At 40.6% G+C, this 24,458-nt stretch overlaps 1 protein-coding gene across 1 annotated transcript in view; it reads right to left on the bottom strand.

The window, feature by feature from the left end:
• Nucleotides 1–694: 694 nt before the first annotated feature.
• VAV3 (vav guanine nucleotide exchange factor 3) overlaps nt 695–24,458 on the bottom strand; it is a 193,061-nt gene continuing 169,297 nt past the window's right edge. The window contains exons 25-27 of the mRNA XM_032218068.1: nt 19,083–19,212; nt 6,336–6,487; nt 695–3,749 (exon numbers count right to left, since the gene is read on the bottom strand). Coding sequence (XP_032073959.1) covers nt 3,708–3,749; nt 6,336–6,487; nt 19,083–19,212 — 324 coding nt within the window. The 3' untranslated portion in view covers nt 695–3,707. The remainder of the gene's footprint in view (nt 3,750–6,335; nt 6,488–19,082; nt 19,213–24,458) is intronic.

Raw genomic sequence — 24,458 nt, 5'->3', positions numbered from 1 at the left:
ATGGAGATGGTTGTGTTAATCGCCACTGTCAAGTACAAGAGACCAACACCAGTGAAACTTTGTGGCATCGAATTTAAAAAATACATCTGTCCAAATGGACTCCTAGTTGCTCCAGCACAGCTATTCTTATCGAATTATTACCAATTTAAAAGGGCAATAACACCATCAAAATCACCAGAGTGCTCAAGATTAACTGTGGTGACAGGGACACAAAAGGAAATGTTACAACATTCAGGAAGTGGTTCATAGAATAATAAGACATTTAGTAATTTGACCATGTAGAGTAGGCTATCCTTGTGTCAAAAGAATGGTGGTGTACACGGATGGACAGAAAAGCATTAGAAGATAAGATTATTTTCTTTTGGAATCTTACAGATGTTGCAAATATCTGGGCAAAAGATAAATAAGGAACAGAAGAAGACTGATTCTGTTTATCTAAAACAATATTTAGTTTTCCGTCCCAAATGAAGGCAATCCAACCTTACAGTCAAGGAGAAAGGATATGAACTTAAAAGTGATTCTTTTAGTTCCGTTCTGATGGAAAAGACACAACCTCAAATATAAAATACCTCAGCTTTATAATGCAAAATGCACCGTTAGAAACGTGTAGGAAACTGTTGGAAAGGAAAAGTAATCTTTAAAAAAAGAAAAAAGAGAAACAAATCTTTACAAATTACCTGTCTTATGCTGTGAGTCATTAAACAAGTAATTAACCAGTTTATTAATATATTCACATATTTACATAACATTACAAATTAAAGTACTGCCCCAGCTCACTGCACGAGAGCAGGGTCTGACACAGGGAAAATAAATAGGCATTGCAGGGAAATAAAAGAAACAGCAAGGCTCCAGCTTACTAAATCTTTGGTATTTGAAATATGGCAATGATGCAGCATTTCACTTACTCAACACAGGGCATTTAATGAAGACAAGAAAGAGCTAGAACTTTTGTGAACTTATGGAGCTCCTCAACGGCTGGTTGCTCCAGTCCCTTCCCTGAAAATGAGAAGGTTAATGTATGCAAAGGGATTCACAACCGATCAGCCAGACCCAACCTTGCAATCTGTCTCAAAATATTTCAAGCAGCAGAAGACAACCCAACCAGACCCCCCCCCTCCCTGTGGCACAAAGAAGAAAGAAAAGCTGCAGAAACGGGTAATTGTGACACCAAGGGAGGTTAAATTGCTGCCTGCCCTTTCTCTGCCAGGGAAAAGTCTCGCCAGATTTACGGTGAATAACCAAGTGGCGTCTGTGTATGGTGCGTTTACAGAGGTGAATGCAGAAGCTTTGTGAGAAAGTATAATGGAATAAATTGCTTAGATATGGCTCCAGGAATTCAAGTTCCACCCGAGTTGCAAAATATTACCAAACACCAACTTTGTGGCTCTTAAACTACCCTTCAAAATGTTTTAGCCAAATAATCCATTTCTCCAATTATTATTATTTTTTTTAACATTAAGTTGATTCTTCCTTGCAAGACATATAAGCAATGATGAAATATCATGATGCGTTTCGGTTTGCAAACTAAAGACAAAACTTTTCTCCATTAAAAAGAGGCAAATCTCCTGATACAGTTTCGCTTAAGGATCAGGCCACCAGACCAAAAAGTATACCAAGGACGTATATTCCTAACATTTCAGCACAGGACATTTTATTACGTACAATTCTGGAACCAGATATAAAGGTTATCATTGGTTCCAACAAAATAATGTCTCCAATAAATAATTTTGAACTTCTCAAGACCAAAAGCTTTATCTGCTAGTATAAAATTAGGGGGGGGGGGAGTCCAGAGAAGTTGAGACCATTTCTAACCTGTGCATTCCTCTTTATCACTATTAATTCATCATTGTTTGATGGTGGACTTGGATTAGCTTATAAGTGCTACATGTCTTTGCAGCTGTTCAATAAGCAAAAGGCAACCTTTCCATCAGAAGCAAGCATGAAGGAAGGAAGGATCAAACCTGTGTAATTATCTGATTATTTAAACACTCCATACAAGCATAGTGGAACAATGTTTTTTACAATTTATGTATAATTAAATAACTGGTTCATTTAACATTAAGACAAACCTTAGGGTCTGGGAAAGTCAGCCAGAGACTATTGATTATATCTGATCCAAAATCAATTAAAAGTCTCTTTTCTGAATCAATCGAAGATAAAGGTTTCTTGATTTGCATTTCTAATTGATGTTCTACCCAATTGGGCCACCTTTTATAAAGGACACACCAACTTCAGATGGGGTTTCTCTGGAAACCTACGTAGAAATTTGAGTCTTTACAAATTCCAAAGTCTCTGTATGAACTGCACCCAGTATTTTGTGGGCTTTTATTAGCTCCTTGGTGTTTTTTGTTTAAGATATTAAGCTATTACCACTCAACCTATTTTAAGGTGTGTGTGTGAGTGTGTGTGTGTTTCAGAACTATGGGCTGAAACATAAAACACAATACTTTAAGACTCTGTTTTTGAAAACTATAGAAACCTTCTTAATTTATCCCAAAAGCTTAAAACAATGGAAATATCAGATGAAATATTATTTGTGGCAACGGCTTTCAACTTAACCAAATTTTGAAACCCAACGATAGGAGAAAAGGGTTACATCTTTATGAAATCATTCAACTCAACTACAGAATGGAGCACAGGACACAGTAGTATTCACCTGAATTACTTATTTTCTATGTAATACAATCATCTCAAGGACCCAAAATGCCTTTAGCAAGACTATTGATCCTATTGATCAACAATCATAGCTACCCTGAAGATTAGTAGACTTTTCAATAATGGTCAAGAGATACAATCAAACTGTTCCTGAAGCTTTCTCTATAAAATTGTAGAAATTCTCTTAAATATACAGAGTTTAGCACATCACATGGGCTTGTGTATTAAAACGTAAAGTTTTGTATGGAATACCCTATACCAGGCAGCTTTTTCTATTAATCCCTTTTTCAAATATAATTGTATAAGTCACAACCCTTTTTTTAAAAAAAAAAAACTTGGTTCCATAAAATATTGTAATAAAAGACTCCAATAAGCCAGTTAAAACATCCCTGGATTTAAACATTAAATTTGCTTGTATTCTTTCTTCCACCACCACCCCCCATCCCCATTCCATTAAATGGCATGCAAATCATATTGTATGTATGCTTCATCTTCCCAAAAAGTGTATTGAGAGATTGCAGAACTGGTGAAGTGTGTGGTTATTGGCAAAGTTAATTAGTGCTGTAAGATATTTCAGGAGAAATAATATTGACCACATGATTTCCAGAATGCTCAAACATTTCCCTCTGGAGGAAGTGATAACTGTCATCAGAGATTTCACTTAACAGAACGGTGAGAGCTCATACACTGCTAGCCATACTTAGCATTCACTGTAGATGGAATGAAATGAAGTGTTTTTAAAAGAAGTCTGTTTTGAAATGATTTTCTTTCTTTTTTCCGCCCCCCCAGGAAGGTGAGGTTTAGAGTTTGGGACTGGTCCCCAGTGGTGGGAGGCTGTGAAGCAGCTTCTTTGCACCTCTCTGAGTGAGATATTCAAGCTGTCAGCACAAACGTCTTCAGGAATTCCAGCGTTGGGGGGTCTAGAAAGTTTCGACAGACTGAAGAGCTGCGTTTCAAATACTTAGCAGGATGAACAATGCTCTGCAGACACTTCAATGGTGCTTTCATAGTCCCTGAAATTTATGTTCCAAAGTACCCACTGGATCTGTCAGTCATTCGTCCTCTTCTACATAGGTCGATGGAAACCAGCCCACCTAAAATGAGAAAAGAAACTTGGTTATCCCTATTGAATTTTGTTCCACTCAAGATAATTTTGTGCATGACCTTCCTTTCAAATGGAAAATGATTTAGAAGAGGATAAAAACTGCAATAAATTGTTGTGGGAGAACATGTTTCTTCGGAGAAATATACACATAGTCATCAATGGGCCTGACGGAAATTCAGATGTTCTTCTCGGCCTGCAACCTATGCTTGCAAACATTTCAGAATGGAGATGAAAATGTATAGAACTAAATGGTGTTCCATTCTCACCTCACAATCAGAGGCAGATGTAGGGTCTCCTGCTTGGGCAGGGGGATAACCCACAAGGTCCCTTCCAACTCTGTTAATCTGTTTTTGCCTGTTAACATCCTTTTTGGCACTGGGATGCGGTGGCTCAGTGGCTAAGACGCTGAGCTTGTCAATCAGAAAGATCGGCAGTTTGGTGGTTCGAATCCCTAGTACCGCGTAACGGAGTGAGCTCCCATTACTTGTCCCAGCTCATGCCAACCTAGCAGTTCAAAAGCACGTAAAGATGAAAGTAGAAAAATAGGAACCCCCTTTGATGGGAAGGTAACAGCGTTCCGTGTGCCTTCAGCATTTAGTCATGCCGGCCACATGACCACGGAGACGTCTTCGGATAGCGCTGGCTCTTCGGCTTTGAAATGGAAATGAGCACTGCCCCCTAGAGTCGGGAACGACTAGCACATATGTGCGAGGGGAACCTTTACCTTTATTCTTTGGGGCAATATGGAAGCAGAGCTGCCAGCCAATATTTGTGACCATTCTGTTCCTTTCTCCCATTGGCTAGATGGGGAGCAAACATCTGATGAAGTGAGAGGTATCTCACAAAAATCTATGGATTTTGATAATATTTGTTAACTGGAAAAGGTGCTTCCGGTCTCCTTTTGATTTTGATTTTCTACCTAACAACAAAAGAATTCCTCTTGCTCCAAACCACTTTCCTATAGGATAGGCAAAAGAGAAGTGATCAATCCCTTGGTGGAGCAATAGCTGAAATCTATGCTTTCTTTCTCTTAAAGAAACATGTGCAATGTATGAGTCAGACCTTCCCACTTCACATTCACTGTTGCTAAAAAGAAAGATGTGGTGCATCCTTTCCTCATCTAGCTTTTTGTACATTTCTGGAATTGAGGACAGATGTTGGACGTCACTAGGATAAACTCCTCCACTTCTTTAGCTTCCACGTTAGGAGGAAAAACAATTGCTTATCACTTTGATGGCTGACAGATTTAGCAAAGAGTCTGTCATTTGCGATAACCACTTGGTGAACTAGCCTATCTACACATGCCTTCATTTGGAAGATAAGAACATTGGATCCAAGAATCTGGTCCAGACGTTCAAATTATTCCAGGCCTTCCACAGAAGTTCTGATTCATTTCTTTTTGAAAGGCAAAGGGAAAATATTCTTACGCTATCCTTTTGTTAATTTAAGCACATCATTTATGGTTTGAGGACATGAATTCAACACGGGTACATTCAAGAACAGCCTCGCCCCTGACTGAAAAGTTTTCGACCAGTCTGTGCTACCTGTTCTAACATATGCCAGCAAAACGTGGGCACTAAACTCACAATTATTTATTATTTATTTGTCTTGTATGCCACCCACTCCTGGAGGACTCCGGGCAGCTCACAAAAGACAAGGGAAAGGGGGAAACGAGACAAAGACAACATATTAAAAACAAAGCCAACATTCACAATTTCTGTGGAGGTAGATGCTTCTCAGCTCCCTCCAGCCTGCTGGAACAGCCAGGACTTGGTGGCTTTGCGGAAGGCCGGGAGGGTAGTAAGGATCCGGATCTCAACAGGGAGCTCGTTCCAGAGGGCCGGAGCTGCAACAGAGAAGGCTCTCCCCCGGGGAGTCGCCAGCCGACATTGGATACAAACGCTATGAGTGGCACAAAGAGCCATGGAAAGATTCATGCTCAGCATCACAAGACAAGAGAGGAAGACCCGCGTATGGATTAGGGAACAACCAGAAGTGTACAATACCATCAAAAGAAGAAAAGAAAAGAATTTAAATGGAAAAGGGCTGGTCACGTAGCAAGAAGAAGTGATGGCAGGTGGACCAAGGGAGTCACAGAATGGATCCCACTTGATAAAAAGCATCCACCAAAGAAACCTAAAACAAGACTATTGAGGACCCATGGCCAACGAAAGCTCAAGTCCATATTGGTTGGCAACATGCGGAAGAGGCTTTCATCCCGCAGTGGATGGACAATGGCTAAAATGTTGATGTTGATGTTGATCATGATGATCATGATGTTGATGTTGATGATGATGATGACGACGATGATATTGTAGACACAAACAACTAGACTACTGTAGTTTATAGTTAATCTAAATTTTAGGAAAACAGCAAGAATATTTCACATTTTCATGGGAAATTGCATTAACATTCAATTCCAATATACTTCATTACCATATATATATATATATATATATATATATATATATATATATATATATATATATATATATATATATATATATATATATATATATATATATATATATTACAGTCAAGTTAAGAACCAGGAGAAAAATAGAGAAAGGCTTACTCTTCCATTGGCTTCACCTCTCCACCAGCCATTGGCGCTAATTTTTGTGTAAATTTTGACCACATCTCCTTTGAGCAGGGATAATTCACGCATGTCTCTGGCACAGAAATCATAGCGGGCGATGGCTATCCCGAGGACTTTGGGACTCAGCACTGGGGGAAACACAGGGAGGTGACATTATTTGAAGTTTCATAACTGCACAACAACTGAGTAACATTAGCAACTCTTTTCGTATGCCAGTCTAGTACAAAGTGCAAGCAGAAATGGAGAAATGTGTGGTATTATGGTATAGCATGAATGAAATTCATTCCATATAATCCTTTTTTTTTTTTTTTCTTATTGCTTCCCGGTTAGATTTATTCAGGAAAAACAAATTGCATCTTCCTAAGATTATTTGCTGAAATGTGTAAAGACCATAGACCTATTCTTTGCACTTCTAAGGGATTTTGATTCTTCTCCCTCAGTTCAAACTTGTTTCTCCAAATCAGCTACTTCTTGATATCAATGAATCATCCAAAGTTGTAGGAAAAACCAATACAAACGGTATCTTCTTCTCCTTCTCGTTTTTTGATTCAAAGATACTGACAAATAAGAGCCGAGGTGGCGCAGTGGTTAGGGTGCAGTACTGCAGGCCACTTCAGTTGACTGTTATCTGCAGTTCAGCGGTTCTAATCTCACCGGCTCAAGGTTGACTCAGCCTTCCATCCTTCCGAGGTGGGTGAAATGAGGACCCAGACTGTGGGGGGCGATATGCTGACTCTGTAAACCGCTTAGAGAGGGCTGAAAGCCCTATGAAGCGGTATATAAGTCTAACTGCTATTGCTATAGAGCCGAGGTGGTGCAGTGATTAGAGTGCAGCACTGCAGGCTACTTCAGCTGACTGCAGTTCAGCTGTTCAAATCTCACCGACTCAAGGTTGACTCAGCCTTCCATCCTTCCGAGGTGGGTGAAATGAGGACCCGGATTGTTGGGGGCAATATGCTGACTCTGTAAACCGCTTAGAGAGGGCTGAAGTCTATAAGTCTAACTGCTATTGCTATTGCTATAAATGTGCCTCCTTGAACTTTGACCATTTTACTGAAATTAATGAGGCATATTTCTAAGGGCAAGATATTCTCCAATAATTCCTAAATAGAGTATATTTCTGGACTAAGACCACTTTTTTTTTCAGAATATAAATGTAAAGCTCTGGAGTCTCAATGTGACTAAGAAGCACATAGAAAAACTACAGTATTTACTGAGGTCAACACCAAGCCATAACAGTTTTGGTTCAGCTCTGATGCTCAGTTCTTTCAAAATAAGAGGACAGCCTCCCTTTCAATTCTCCCCAATTGCCTATTCCTCCCCATTACTGCCCTTTCGGTTACTCAGTATCCTGCCTTGCTAGGAGTCCCAAAACCACATGGCTCTGGGCTACTTTGCACACTGTGGCTCTAAGCCTTCTTGGCACACTGTGGATCTGGGTCTGCAATGAGCCCAAGCTGAAGCTGCAGACATACTAGGAAGCCTTGAAAACCCTGGCCTGGCACATAGAAAGCGCACTGGAAAGCCACTGCTGCCCTGAGAAGGCTCAGCAGTGTGGTAAAAAGTTGTAGCTACCCTAAGAAGCCACAGCCCAGCCTAGCAGTGGGACACAAAGTCACAGTTCATTCAGAGCCGAGGTGGCGCAGTGGTTAAATGCAGCACTGCAGGCTACTTCAGCTGACTGCAGTTCTGCAGTTCGGCTGTTCAAATCTCACCGGCTCAGGGTTGACTCAGCCTTCCATCCTTCCGAGGTGGGTAAAATGAGGACCCGGATTGTTGTTGGGGGCGATATGCTGACTCTGTAAACCGCTTAGAGAGGGCTGAAAGCCCCATGAAGCGGTATATAAGTCTAACTGCTATTGCTATGACTATTTCATTTCATTTATTAAATTTATAGGCCGCCCAATCCCGGGGGACTCCGGGCGGCTTACAACAAAAGAAGAAAAAAAGCAAAGCAAAATAAATAAAGAAATAATTAAGAATTCACAACACACATACACTCTGATCGGGGCTGGATCTTAACACTAAGGTCAACAGCCCCATGCCTGCCGGAACAGCCAGGTTTTAACGGCTTTCAGCCGCTAACAATTGCCCAGAGAATCCCCAGCTATCCCACTCCATCCCAGCAGCATGGCACACAGCCACCTGAGAAAGCCCCAACACATCTCAGCAGTGTGACACAAAGCCACAGCCACCCTGGGAAGCTGCTGCCACCCCAACCTCATTTGCCCATGCCACCTTGTCCTTTATCCACCAGCCCTAGATGATCTTCACCATATTTTGTTCCCTCTGTTGTCCACTCTAGACCTTTGCAAAACAGTTGCAGGCCACATTGTAATTGTAATTTAATAAATTTATATGCCGCCCAATCCCGTAGGACTCCGGGCGGCTTACAAATACAAGAATAAAATAAAAAACTAAAATATAGGGAAAAGAAAAGACAGATTTAAAAGCAACACACCAAACACTCAGTCCTAGATGGGGCTGGACCTCATTATGGGGTCAACAGCCCCAGGCCTGCCGGAACAGCCAGGTTTTAGTGGCTTTTCAGAACGCCGAGAGAGTGGGAAGGGTCCGGATCTCCGCGGGCAGATCGTTCCACAGGGCCGGAGCAGCTACAGAGAAGGCGCTCCCCCGAGGGGTCGTCAGCCGGCATTGCCCAGTCGACGGCACCCAGAGGCGGCCCAGCCTGTAAGATCTTATCGGCCGTTGGGAGGTATGTGGCAGGAGGCGGTCCCGCAGATATCCAGGTCCTAGGCCATGTAGGGCTTTAAAGGTGATAACCAGCACCGGAGACCGATGGAAAGCCAGTGCAGCTCGCGGAGGATAAGTGTAACATGGGTGTATCTAGGTACACCCGATATCGCTCACGTGGCTGCATTCTGGACCAACTGTAGTCTCTGAACACTCTTCAGGGGCAGCCCCATGTAGAGACATGAGGTCATCTTCACCAGATGTTACAAGGGAGCATTTATGGAAATTAGGGAAGAAAGCCTCATTGTAGGTGGAGTTGGGCTGCCAAATTTTGATCACTGCCGGGGCACTGCAGCAGTGTAACATCAGGGATTGATTGTTAAGTTCCTTCATTCAGTGCCCCTGTAACTTCAAACAGTTACTGAATGAATGGTCATTAAGCAAGGAGAGTTAAAAACAAACAAAGGAAAGCAGATTAAAAAAAGCACATCATGCACCCAGTCTAATCGGGACTGGACCTCGGTCGAAAAAGCAAGCACATGTTGAACCCAAATCCTTTCATCGTAGCAAAAATACAACTGTGGAAAGGACTATACGTCAACAACATTAAATCCTACCTCCTACTTTCACACAAAGCATTAACAATCAGCAATGCTTTTTTCTACATTCAAAACCGAGGGTTTGTAACAACGGCAGCTATTATTAAAAAAAAGTCACTATTTACCGTGGCACGACATAACCGCGAACGTCAAAAGCGCGCCGACAAAACTGCGGCGCTAAAACCGCGATGTCAAAAGTGCGCCGACAACAGCGTGCCGACAACAGCGCACCGACAGAAGCGCAATTTAAGTTAAAGTAAGGTTTAGGGTTAGGGTTAGGGTTAGGGTTAGGTTTAGGGTTATTTTTAGGGTTATGTTACAGCGCGCTTCTGTCGGCGCGCTGTTGTCGGCGCGCTTCAGCGCTCATTCATCTCCGCAGTTTTGACGGCGCGGTTTTGTCACCGCGCTTTAGTCACACGTGCTTTTGTCGTACGCGCATTTGTGGTGGAACCCTATTTACAACCACAAATTGCTGCACGTAGAAAAAGGCAGACTTTCCATAACAGTAACAGTAACAGACGCTGCACTTAGGGGGGAAAAAATCTATGGAAACATCAGTGACCAAAATTGAAATGCCTAAAATGAACTCACACTCTGAAAACAAATTCTGCCTTTTTTTTGGTCACTATGGAATCTATTGCACAATCCTTCAAAGTAGTTGATATTACAAATATGCTCAAAAACTCTACAAAAAAGTATTTGAGGAAATAGAATGGAGGCTAATGATAGGATCCAATGTTTTGTATTACCTTGCATTATGACGCGTACTGTTCACTATTGGCTAAGCACATACATTAAACGAACACTCGCATAAAAGTTGTCAAATGCCAATAGTTCTTTCGCTATGTTGAAATTGTTGTATTGTGAGAAATATATTAACAACGGCAGGAGAAAAGCCAAGAAGACAAAGAAAGGCCGCAAGAATTCACATAGGCAAAGCAAGAAAAAACATTATATGGTGATTGCTTAAATCAGGCAAGACATTGCCATTAATACTCCAAAATGAACATGGTTTGATTTGGCCTGATCTAATCTAATTTAATCCAATCTAATTTATCAAACATTCTGTTTTCCATAGCAGCCAGAAAGATGCATTCTGGAAGGCCAATGACAGGAGACCAAAGATTGTGCTTTGAGGAATCTGTCCTTTGAGATACCACTGGTTCTATTGCAATGTTTCTTAACCTTGGCGACTTTAAGCTATGCTGGCTGGGGGATTCTGGGAGTTGAAGTCCACGGGACTTAAAGTTCCCAAGGTTGAGAAACACTGTTCTATTGTATATGTAAAACTTCCATTTAGCCTTAATTGTCCACAATCTTTCCAGATTCATTTAATTCCCATATAAACAGCTATTGATCTGAGTACATCACAAAAATGAATGCACCTCTCTCTTTAAGGAGACCTCTGGCCCAGAGTGAAACCATCTATATCTGAGGCTGAAATTATACGCATAGAAACATCTGGAGCTATATAATTACTGCCCATGATGTTTCACCACTGAAGGTAAAGGTAAATGTTCCCCTCACACATATATGCTAGTTGTTCCTGACTCTAGGGGGCAGTGCTCATCTCCGTTTCGAAGCCGAAGAACCAGCGCTGTCTGACGACATCTCCATGGTCATGTGGCCGGCATGACTAAACGCTGAAGGCACACGGAACGCTATTACCTTCTCACCAAAGGTGGTTCCTATTTTTCTACTTGCATTTTTACGTGCTTTCAAACTGCTAGGTTGGCATTTGAACTAGGGTGAACTAGCTGGGTTGGTAGGTTCGTATAGAAACATCTGGAGCTATATCACTACTGCCCATCGTGTTTTGCCACTGCTAGGACTCAAATAAACGTTCCATAGGGAGGAATGGAGGAATACATCAAAGGCCTCTTCATCTACCCCAGAATCGTTTCTATCTGGCTTCAGAAGTTAATCTTCTCACCAAAGGAGGTTTTACAAAAAGAAAAAAAAACTGAGCCAACAAATTAAGTTCCCTCTCCCAAAGCAGACAGTTGAACATCTGGCCTATGCATTCTAGTAGTTAGCTCTGTGAGTTAGTAGCATCTTCACATCTTGTGCCAGAAAGCTTAACAAAGAGTTGTGTAAAAAGTGATTGCATGAAAGATGTTACCTAGTATGGTTAATGAAACATCTGGGAGCTAAAGAGCAAGCTTGGAGAACAGCCCCCTGCCAAAACTACACTCCTGAACTATGACTATTCTCAATACTTTCTAAAAGTTATTTTCCTTGATCTGCGTGAATGGGAACGCTCGCCTTGACTTTCTGTCCTTTCTATTAACTTTGAACATGTCCAGATGTGGCTTTAGACAGTGGTGGGATTCAGCCAGTTCTCACCTGTTCAGGAGAACCAGGTGTTAACTTTCTAAGCAGTTCAGAAAACCAGTTGTTGGAAGAAATCTCCTTTTGTTTTTTCCCACTTTACAGGGCTAATCCTGTAAGGAAGGCAGGAAGGAAACATTCTGGTCTTGTTTCTAGCCTCATCTTTATTGCCCTGCTTACAGAAAGTGCCTCTCCGGTTAACCCTCATTACATTGTCACAGCTAAGGCAAAGCGCCCATCGACTTGAGTGACATTGCATTGGCCACACCCACAATCACATGATCACCAAGCCACGCCTACCCAGCTGGTCATTAGGGCAGAGAACCGTTTGTTAAATTATTTGAATCCCATCACTGGCTTTAGATCCAGGTGGGAAGCAAGCAAGTTGCAGTTACCATCAATTAATCCAGTCTATTGTAAGATTCTTCCCATCATATTTGGCCTTAGCTTCCTCTGGTTACAATTTCCATCATGTTCTAATTTAAACAGCCTCCATCTTCAGTCCTACACATCATAACGCTGGGATTCAGAACTGAGCAAATGATTCATCTACCTAAATATAATGCCAGAGATTTGACACTTCTAATTGTTGTAAACAAAAAAAATTCCCATCCCTTTAAGGCACAAATGTCTTTTGGTGGGTGACACAATGAGAAGTGACTAAAGGAAACACAAATGCATAGAAGATGGATAAAATTAACTTGCAGGCAATGCGCATGCAAAACTGCCTTATATTGAAAGCTATCTTCCTTCTTGCACTTTATCCGAAAATGCTTTGGCAAAATGGCTTTTAGGGATGGGACGAATATTTAAGGGCGCCGAAAATAGAGTAGAACCATTTAAGAATATCAATAGCTATACATAATGTCATCATTTTGTTTACATGAGATTTTGGCTGGCCACATGGGCACCTTCTCCAATATTCTGAAAACATTCCAGAATCAGGTTTTTGGCATTCCCTGCAGTACATTTAGATGCCCTTCTTGAATGTCGAAGGGCAAAATCACATGACAGCCCCGAATCATTCACTTTTTCACGTGCTTTAAACATTCTCCGGCTAGGTCAAAGCAGCTGAGAGTAAATCACTCCCATGGGGCTAAGGTAACATATTTGTAAGCCGCAAGTTGTGTTTTAAGTCAAATTATGTTCCAAGGTTGGCTAATGAATCCGTCCCTTCCCTAGGCTTGCATTGCAAGGCAGAAACTGAAACACTGAACTTGTAAAACAAGCAAACAGAGAATAAATAGAAAGCAGTAAAAGCAATACCTGACCAGAAAGGAGCGGAGGAAGGGGGGACAAAGTTGCAGTCTGGCAGAGTTACAAAAGAAAACCCACAGAACAAAGAAGGGTCTTAGAAAAAGAAAAGAAGAAAAAAAAGAGAGAGAGAAGCAAAATGACATTGAACGGTTTGGTTAAAAAAAAAAGTACTCATATATTTTTAGGACTTGCATCTGTTTTAAGAAGAAAAAAAACATTTTCTTGGCTGTTTTGCAGCTTTAAAAAAAAAAATCTTACCTGCTTATAAAGGCATAGTTTATTCCTTTGCCTTGGCCATTTCGTTCCCCCACTCCCTCCTGCAACTTACTAGGAACACTCATTTTGCAAAAAAAAAAAAAAAGATGAATTTCCACGGACAAGGATGAAATTCATTTTTACACACATGCTTATGCTACCCTGTGTGTGTTGGAGTGGCAATTGTTTTAGCAAGCCACTGTAGTTTGGTAGCCCTGTGCCAGATTAAATCTTCCGATCTCCAGTCAACCATGAACTTCCCCTGGGTAACTCTGGATTATCCATAGCAAGCTGGGAGGATAGCCATGGATTTGCAGAAGACATATGCCTGCCATCTTGAATTCATTTCGTTTTAAGGAAGTGGGCCATTGAAAGAGTTGCAAAGGTAAAAGATGAATGAATGGGTATTTTCAATAATAGTCTTCGTGGCATGCCAGCAAAATGCATGGGCTTTCAGCTGCTTTTAAGTTCTCAAAACTTTTAGAAATAGATATGGAATCTTCCCTAGCACATGGACCATTTAGTATCATAAGGAGCAACAATTCTGAGATTGAAAAAAAGTTGTGTGATGTACAAATGCATCTCCTGAATCACTCTGATTTTTTTAACAGTTGCAAAACAGGGCCCTTATAAGAACAGCAACCTGCAAAGATCTTAAATACTATTAACTAGTTAGTGTATTTTAATACAACACGCAGAAGAGATGAACACGTATTAACCTTGCTGTGATAAAGGTAGGGTGCTTCTGACAATCATTTTCTAATTCATCCAATCGCCGGTGTCCATTTCTGAACAAGCATGGATATACTAAACCACACTTTTGAAGTTGACTATGGTTAACAATGAAAATGGTAGCTGGGAGGTTGAAGCTACACTTAGTCAAAATAACCAGACTGAAATAAATGAGATTTAAGAAGTGCTGTTCATTTCAATGGCTAACCAAAGTACAAACTCAAGTTGATGGGCTTCATTGATGAATTAGGAAATTATAGTTACCGTATTTTTCGGACTATAAAACGCTCCGGAGTATAAGACTGCACCTTAGTTTTTGGGGAGGAAAATAAGAAGAAGAAAAATTCTGCCTCTGCCTACCAGCATCCATGGTATTCAGCTGGATAGCTTCCTGACTTGGCACACATGTTAACAAGGTCAGCCAATGAATAGGGATAGCAACTAAGTCAGCCAACGAGGACTAATTGGACTCGGAAACAGTATTTGCTGTGTGAGCGACAAGGAGACAGGAAGGAGCCTGGCTTAGCTGAGAACTGAAAGTGAAACTGCTTGTGTTCTGCTTGTATTGACTGCTACATTGGAAAACCTGCTTTTGGTATTGTATTGTATATTATTATTATTATTTTGAATCCTGCTGAATCAATTACTTGTGTGTGCTTTCGGGATGTAATTGCTACTGCAAATTCTGACCAGCCAAGTCAGCTTCAGCACTTACTGCACCCTGATTCAGCACAGCTGATTGGCGGGTGGATCCGACTGCTGGAATACCCCCAATCAGCTGTTCCAAGCTACAGGAATTGCTAGCCTCCCACCATCCAGTGCGATCCCACAGAGTCGGCCTCCTCAGGGTGCCGTCGGCCAGACAGTGCCGGGTAGCGACCCCCAGGGGGAGAGCCTTCTCTTTGGGAGCGCCTTCCCTCTGGAACGAGCTGCCCCCGGAGCTTCGTATAATCCCCGACCTCCGGTCCTTCCGACGCGCCCTAAAAAGTTGGCTTTTCCAGCAAGCCAGCCTGGCCTGAACAAAACAAAATAAATCATTGATTATTGTTAATTTTAATCGATTTTTTTAATGTTATTGTTAATCTTAATTGGGTTTGTTTTTGGGATATTCTATTAATTTTTTAAAAACTTTTGTAATATGTGTTTTTTTTTAATGCTGTACGCCACCCTGAGTCCTTTGGGAAGAAGGGCGGCATATAAATCCAATAAACAAACAAAACAATACAGATCATTGCTGCCTCCATGACTCACGTTTTTGGCCTCTGTGGGGGTGGGTAGGGCTACATTCAATGTGTAAGACGCACCCAAATTTTTATTCTCTTTTTGGGGGGGCGAATGGTGTGTCTTATACTCTGAAAAATACGGTGATTCCTGATCTGATTGGGAAGAGTACTGAAACTGATCAAGGAGGCAAGAGATTTCTTAATACCTCAGCTAATTAAGCAGCTCCCCACATAGCCAATAATTACCACATTCAAATCTTATACTACTATTGGGGTAGCAACTACAACACCTTTCTGCCGCTTCTGGCTTAGCCGAAAGCAGATTGCCTATCTCTTCCCCAGATTAACAGGAAGTAAGGAAGAGAGAAACTCAATGCACATCTTCAATGAGTAACAATTCACTGCTTTCAATAGAGAAGCCATCCCTGCAGAGTTATGGCTCACAAACAATGTTTTTTGTCTTTTTATCATACAATTAAGCTTTCTCAATCATAGAACGTAACAAAACACCCAGAAGGGATTATTCTCTTCTGCCAGTAACATGTTTGTTTTCCTTTTAATGTGTTGAAAAGAATTTTTAACAATACAATACTGTTAAAAATGAAAAGACAGAATAGCTTGTGAGCTAGGGAGCAAGTCTTTCGAAAGCCACTGAAAATGCCGGAAAAGAATACAAATCAAGTTATTAATTAGCTTATCATATTTGTTCTCCATATTATGAAAACTTATAGCTGGAAATTAGTGCTAGGAAATTGTAATTAGCTGGAAATTAGTGCTTAGAGATCACTTGACAAATGATCTTCTGTTGCTGAGATGGCTTGATGCTAGTTCAAGCTCACGGATTTCTCGATTCTTGTCAAACAATCGCAAATAATTGTGCTGTGGCTTTTGTGTTTATAATTCTCACACCACTACAGTCTCTGTCCTCTTATTGTTCTTGCAATAATACTACTCTTATTGTTCTTTTATATATAAAACTGTAAAGAAAAGACAAACTGAAAGAAAGCATTACAACTTCCATAATTATATCCATGTTGATTGCAACAAAATATTACTCTAAAGATACGTAGTTGAGCATATGTGTCCCTCCTCACTCTGCAGCCAAGTGTTAGTGGTCCATGGATGAATTTTTCTGATTTTCCTTATTCCTCCACAATCCTCTCCCAAATATGGGACACATTCTCTTTCCTGCCAATGCTGGTGGTTTGGATTTTTTTTTCCTGTTGATTTATACGGGATGAAGACTGTTTTATAATCATTCTATAGATATTAATCATACCGTTTCCCTATTTATTAGCTGTATAAAGAACTGGATCTGGAGGACAGGCCCCGTTCAAAATACTTAAATGTCACAGCTTCAACTTTCCTAAACATTTCAAAACATCTTCCTGTCTTTAATGGGCACTCAGAAAGGCTCTGAAATTATCCATCTGCTTCTCAGTAATTTAGCAGTGTATTAAAAGGGCGTGCGTGTTGTCTACATGATTTTTAATCTTCTGCCATTATTTTTAGAAATTTCTACCGCTCATAAAATCTAAACTACCCAATTCCAGCACTGTGAAATTTGGCAGCAATCACAGTGGCTGCAGAATCAAGTGAAGCTAATAAACAGATGCCCAGATGCTCTCGGCAACTTCAAACCAGTTCTGAGTACTAGTATTCATGTTGTTTTACCAAATATTAAGGACAGCATAGACCACCTCTGTTAAACTCCACACTATAGGTAGTCCTCAACTTACAACAGTTCATTTAGTGACCATTCAAAGTTACAACGGCACTGAAGAAAGCAACTTATGACTATTTTTCAGAGTTACGACCTTCGCAGCATCCCCACAATCAGTGGTGGGTTTCAAATTTTTTTTAGAACCTCTTCTGTAGGTATGCCCTGCTTTGTGGGAGTGGCTTGCCGACCATGTGACCGGATGGGAGTGGCTTGCCAGCCATGTGACTGGGTGGGTGTGGCCAATTTGTAAAATGTGGTGAAACTCACTTAACAACGCTCTTGCTTAGCAACCAAAATGTTGGCTCAGGAACTCTGGCATTTGAAGCACGCAAGTCTTAAAGCTGTCAAGTTACAAGACCCTTGCACCCCTAACCCTTTAGAAAAAAACCCAGGGGTGTTCAAACCTGACAGCTTTAAGACTTGTGGACTTCAACTCCCAGAATTCCTCCTCCAGTCATGTTGGCTCAGGAACTCTGGCATTGAAGTGTGCAAGTCTTAAAGCTGTCAAGTTTCAAGACCCTTGCACCCCTAACCCTTTAGAAAAAAAAAACCCAGAGGTGTTCAAACTTGGCAGCTTTAAGACTTGTGGACTTCAACTCCCAGAATTCCTCTTCCAGTCATGTTGGCTCAGGAACTCTGGCATTGAAGTATGCAAGTCTTAAAGCTGTCAAGTTACAAGACCCTTGCACCCCTAACCCTTTAGAAAAAAAACCCAGAGGTGTTCAAACTTGACAGCCTTAAGACTTGTGGACTTCAACTCCCAGAATTCTTCCTCTCACTCGTCATCTTGATGATGGGCGGTGGGAGGGAGCTGGAACCGATTCTAAGCGGCACTGTAGATTTGAGGAACCTCTTCTATAGAAGAGCTTAGAACTGGCAGGAACCCACCCCTGCCCATAATCATGTGATCAAAATTCAGATGCTTGGCAACTGGTTCATATTTATGACTGTTGCAGCGTCCCAGGGTTATGTGATCACTTTTTTTTAGACCTTCTGACAAGCAAAGTCAATGGGATATCCAGATTCACTTAATAACCGGGTTAGTATTGCATATTTGCCAGGGTTAACTTTTTTTTTCCTTTGAATCAATTTTTAATATAAATGGAGAGGCCTATATTAGCCATATTTTCATTAAGCTATTAGCATGTAAGGAACTAAAAAATGATTAGAAGTAAGATTTGGTTAACCAATTTCGTTGTAAACATGATGTACAATGAGAAAAAAAGGCTATAGTAGTAACATCAAATGCAGTGATTCACTTAACAACTGTGGCAAAAAAAGGCCATAAAATGGGGCAAAACTTAACAAATGTTTCATTTAACAACAGAAATTTTGCACTCAATTGTGGTCATAAGCTGAGGACTAACCCATACTCTTTTTGTAATAAAACATAAACACATATAGATGGAAATATATTTGCCTCTGTCCAACCCCAATTTGATTACTCTAAAGTAAGTCTTATTTAGGAACAACAGCAAGCAGAATTGTAGAAGAAATCATTCTGACCTTCAGCTTCTTTAGAAAAACTCGGCATTGTAAGATGGTAGTTTTAAACAACAAGAATAATTCATTTAAATGTCAAATGCCAAATTTGAATTACATGTTTATTAATTCATGTAGCCAAAAGCAGCTTAGCCAATGCAAAATGCCTGTTTACAAATCAATTGCTCACTTACATTTTTAATAGATGTTTGAGCAGCAATTTGATTTAAGGAGAAGGCAGTCAGGAAGTCTAACTGGACCTGTTCATAAACCTGTCAGCAGATGCTGATTCTGCTTAGCTGCAGAAAAGTCTGGCTAAATGCATTATCATATTAATAGGTTATATGTCAAAAATGCAAAATGGAAGATGCTTTCGACTGAATTTCATTTCTGCATAATGAAAACAACAACAAATGGAAATGCTTACAATTGCTACTTGCTCTGTGGCTCCTCTGATCCTGTGTATTTTCACATTCCTTGTAGGGGTACTGAAGAGTCGTATCCAAACTTCGGAAGCCCTCTTTGAGAGACTGGTGTTTGTAATATTCCACGAGTTCCTTCCAGAATACAAATATTTAGACAGGCATTAATAATTATTTCTCTAGAATGTTTATTGCACAGATATCTGACAATGTTTGCAATCAACATCAAAATAGAGCCGAGGTGGTGCAGTGGTTAGGGTGCAGTACTGGAGGCCACTTCAGCTGACTGTGATCTGCAGTTCAGTGGTTCAAATCTCACCGGCTCAAGGTTGACTCAGTCTTCCATCCTTCCGAGGTGGGTGAAATGAGGACCCAGACTGTGGGGGCACGTTGCTGACTCAATTTGCTAAAAAAAATCTGTAAACCGCTTAGAGAGGGCTGAAAGCCCTATGAAGCGGTATATAAGTCTGATAGATAGATAGATAGATAGATAGATAGATAGATAGATAGATAGATAGATAGATAGATAGATAGATAGATAGATAAATAAAAGACATCTTCCATCATGAAGCAGGGATTAAACTGCAGGAAGTGTATAATTTGGTAGAAAGAACACCCCCAAAAATTTAAGCAAATGAATTCCACAAAATGTCCCATCTCTATTATGAGACTGCAAGTGTGAGTAGGGGGCATTTTGAGCATTTTGGAAATGGCCCTACTTCAGATTAACGTGTTGAAGTTTCAGAATTTCACAAGTTCAGGCTTGAGGTGCTTCTGTTATGCTCAGAATCCCCCACTCTGCTTTGAAAAGAGTATTTGGCAAAAAAAAATTCATACTCTAAATCCGTGATGGCGAACCTATGGCACACGTGCCAATGGTGGCACGCAGAGCCCTCGCTGAGGACACGCAAGTCATTGCCCCAGCTCAGTTCTGCAGCGCATGCGCGCACGCCTCCAGCCACCCAGCTGATTTTTGGGTCCCTCCCGCACATGTGCAGGTGGTGGGTCACACATGTGTGGGTTGTATGCGCTTATGTGGGGTCATGCTCACATGCACGGGAAGGTGAGGAGCATGCAAGGGGTCCCACATGCATGCACAGGGGTGGGGCACATGGGGGGACATGCACATTGCATTATGGGTGTGCCCATGCACGTTTTCAGTACTCAGCACCAAAAAGGTTAGCCATCACTGCTCTAAATGTTTTGAACGGTTCACCGACAAATGCGTGCCCGACAAAAGCGCGCCAACAAAACTGTGGTGAGAAAACCATGATGTCGAAACTGCGGCCACAAAAGCATGCCGACAAATGCGCGCCGACAAAAGTGTGCCATCAACAAACAACGCGAAAACAACATAATAACCCTAAACCTAACCTTAACCCTAATCGCGGTTTTGTGGGTGTGGTTTTGTCGGCGTGCTTGCATTTGCAACAATAATCTGAGAAGGAACATGAAAAAATCGCAAGATACCAGGACTTAAAAATCGAAATTCAACGACTATGGCACAAACCAGCAGTGGTAATTCCAGTGGTAATTGGCACACTGGGTGCTATTCCAAAAGCACTGGAATTACATTTAAAACAGTTAAAAATTGACAAAATCACCATCAGTCAAATGCAAAAAGCATTTGCTTGGATCTGCACGCATATTACGAAAATACGTTATGACGTCCTAGGCCTCTGGGTGGGGCCCGGCTAGTAACCAATGCCAAATCTGGCAAAACAACTGGCCGCTGTGATACAATTGTATAATAATAATAATAATCTCAACTAATATAGCTCATTTCTCTTAAAAGGACAATCAAACTGTATTATAAACTATTGTGGTAGAAAAGATTACTAGAAATATGTATTTTGAAAAGAAGTATGCTTTAATCCGGGATCTCCAACTTTGGCAACTATAAGCCTGGAGGACATCAACTCCCAGAATTCCCTAGCTGGCTGGGGAATTCTGGGAGTTGAAGTCCTCCAGGCTTAAATCAATGGCTGATAGAATGAAAGTGTGAATAAGAAGCAATAACTGCCAACAGATTGAAACATTTCACTTAGGTTCTTGTTCCTCTCCTATTCTTGATTATTGTTTTCAACAAACCTGCAGATAGCACAATCAGTACCTAAGAAAATGGGAAAGAACTTGGAGAAGACAGATGCTTACCAGCAACTCTCAAAAAACATTCAAAACGGACCTGGCAAGCTTATTTCTAATCATTTTTTAGTCCCTTACATGCTAATGGCTTAATGAAAATGTATAAACCTGTGGCTAATCTAGACCTCTCCATTTATATTAAAAAATTGATTCAAAGGGGGGGGAACGTTATCCCTGGCAAATACGCAAGTGATTAATTGTCACGGCTGCATCAAATCCAAAACATTTAGATTTCATGAATTTCAAATGGCAGGCATTCAAGTACCTGGTCCTTGGGATCAATGGGTTTCAATATATTAGGTTTGGCTTGGTGGCATTTATTGCTTCTAGTTTCGAAGTGCTGGTCCTCTATTACATGTGAATACATGAAATATATGGCTCTTTAAAGGCGTGATAAATCTCCTGCTATCGCTGATCCCATCTCTATGTGGAAAGGTCACAGCCCTTTCCTAACATAATGTTTATGTTCATGTTTTCCCTTTATTGCTATATGTGCAACAGTATATTTCTTACTGCAAGGTATATTTTCTGCAATCAGCCGGAAAAATACCGGGAGAGTAAATGGTGCAAAAGCTCAGGTTGATACAATTTCTCGACAGACGAAGCGATAGCAGTGTTTGAAACCTGTTTTCTGATACAGTAACCTGAGAGTAAATTTCAGTGATAAAAGGAACAGGTTTTCCTTGTCAAAGGACTGCACGTCTCATATAACAGTCTACGCAAATAATGGCCTTGCAAATATTTCTCGATGGATATGTCAGATGTCTCTGAACCAGCCCCTATCGCTTCTCTCTGTTTGTTTGCTTTTAAATAGCAGAAATCCTTCGCTGAAAGATTGTAGCCGCACCACAGCTATCAGATAATGTCATGCCCCTGGCATTGTCCTGGTAAACAGAAGCTGTGGTTTTCCAACTCAATGGCCTGTGAGAAGACATTCTTTGCATTTCATCAGATGGCACGGGTATCAAGATCGTGACGCTTTTGAAAATATATACAATGTACTTTCAAGGGTTACATCTGTATCAGAACATGCACAGAGGGTCCAATGTGTTGTCTGAATTATAATGCACATGGCTCAAGGCTTCGGCACACAGAAGAAAATTTGATCCAGATGTCTTCTCTTTGAAACAGATGGGTTTGTTATAGTTTACTGGGACTACATAATAATCATAATCCTAAATTACCTTTTGAAAGTATTTGACTCCGTAGCTCGGTATAAAACTTCAAACCTGCAAAATACTGAGATTTTTTTTTCCTCAGCTACGAAGCTTACTAAAGGGAATCAACGCCTCTTGGCCTAAGCTAGCCTGCAGGATTACCATAAAGGAAAATAAAATAAATTATCTTGGAAGATGGAAGCTGATAAAAAATGTAATAGAATAGGCTGATATAAATATTGTGGCAATTTTTCAAACAGCGGTTTTGCATTCTGGAATGGCCTCATTTTCTGGTCTGTGTTCCTCACACTTCTTTTTTTTTTTAATAATTCTTTATTTCATTTTCATTTTCATTTTATACAATCACTTATATACTGTGCGTAACAAATAACAAAAAAAAAGGGAAAAAATCCACCATAAAAAAAAAACCCCAACATGACACTTCAATCCCCCATACACCCTTTCTTCTCCCCCTCCAACTTTCATTTCTCCCCTCCAGCATTCCCCTCTTCTACTTCCCTTCCCCCTCAGACATCTCCCCCTCCCTCCATCTCACCCTCCTTACATTCCCCTCTCTCTCCCTCTTTACTTCTCCCTCTTCTTTCCCTCTTCTCCTCACTTTGGTGTATCCCTACAATTAATCTATTCAGTTTATTTTTTAGAAAATAAAAGAGAAAAAGAAAAAAAAGAAAAACGAGCCGCAGTATACAAGTGAATTCTTATTGTTCTAATAATTGAAACTGTAATTCCACCCTCCCCCCTCCCCCCTATAATCCCCCCTCCCTAACCCCCTTACGGCTTCCCAGGTCCCATACCCGGCATAGTTCTTTAACAAGCACTTGAGTATAATAAAGCCAGCTAACTTTAAAGTTAAAAAAGTAAAAGAAAAAACAAAAAAAAGGGAATAGTAAAAAATAGAAAAGAAAAAAACACACACAGAAAAAAAAAAAGAAAAACAAGAAAGATCAATAAATCCACTACATTAACACAGCTTCCCATCATCTGTAAATCTTAAACAATGTAGCTCATTCCAAATTTCGGTTATTTTACTACTTGCAGGGTTTCAAACTGTGTTAGAGCCAGGTAAGTTAATCAATTAGGATTCCCCAACTAAAAGTCTCATTGCTTTATCTATCTATTCAGACCTTTAATTTATCTCTTTTTTATCCGAATATCCAAACCTTTCTATAAAACCATTAAACTCAAGTACTTCTTTCATTTTTCATTTCCAACACCTCCCATTCTATCCTTACCCACATCCACATGTAAATTTTTTACCTTCCACCCTGCCTTTATCCATATCCACATATATATTTTATCCGCGTCCATTGCTCCTCACATATTTACTCCACCTTCCTGGAGACTCTCTGACTAATCTTTCTTAACCTTATATCGAAATAGCAACTGATACAAACATCAGCTTGCATTCTAGCCCCAAGTAGTCTAGTTAAGCTTTCGCTACCCTTCCCTCTCCCACGCGCCTCCCAACTCCGTTCGTCCCAGACCACAACTCAAAAAGATCGCGATCTCCGCTCTCCTCGCCTAGGAAAATAATTCATGCGCAATTTGAGTTAGAGTTCAAACAAATCTTATATACAATATGTGTCCACAATCAGCAATGCTTCTTTCAGTCTCCATGTCTCATCATCGATATACAACTTTTCCATTTTATCCCAGGCAGAAATCATAAAGTTTTAAGAACATCGCTAAGTCTTTATTCTTTACTCTTCTGCCCTTCCGGAAGAGAAAAGCAACACCCTCCGCCTTGTAGCCACATGTCTCGCTGCTTGTCTTCTCCTTCTCCTTGTCTCTCTCCAGGTCCGGATGAATCAGGAAGTCCCGCCTTCAGGGTCTTGTAATAAAATTCTCGGGCTTCACAGACAGAATTAATGCGGTGTTTTTGATTGCCAAATGTAACTGTAATGCCAGCTGGGACTTCCCATTTGTATGGAATCTGAGAATTTCTGAGTTCTTCAGTTAAGAAAATGTAATCTCTCCTTGCTCTTAATATTTGAGATGGTATCTCTTTAAAAACAATCAAGTCCTGTCCATCAATTCTCAACCTCTTGTTGTAAAGCT

Source organism: Thamnophis elegans, chromosome 5 (assembly GCF_009769535.1).
Source record: "Thamnophis elegans isolate rThaEle1 chromosome 5, rThaEle1.pri, whole genome shotgun sequence".
NCBI lineage: Eukaryota > Metazoa > Chordata > Lepidosauria > Squamata > Colubridae > Thamnophis > Thamnophis elegans.
The sequence above is the reverse complement of the archived record's forward strand: the minus strand, read 5'-3'. Positions and strand labels throughout refer to the sequence as shown.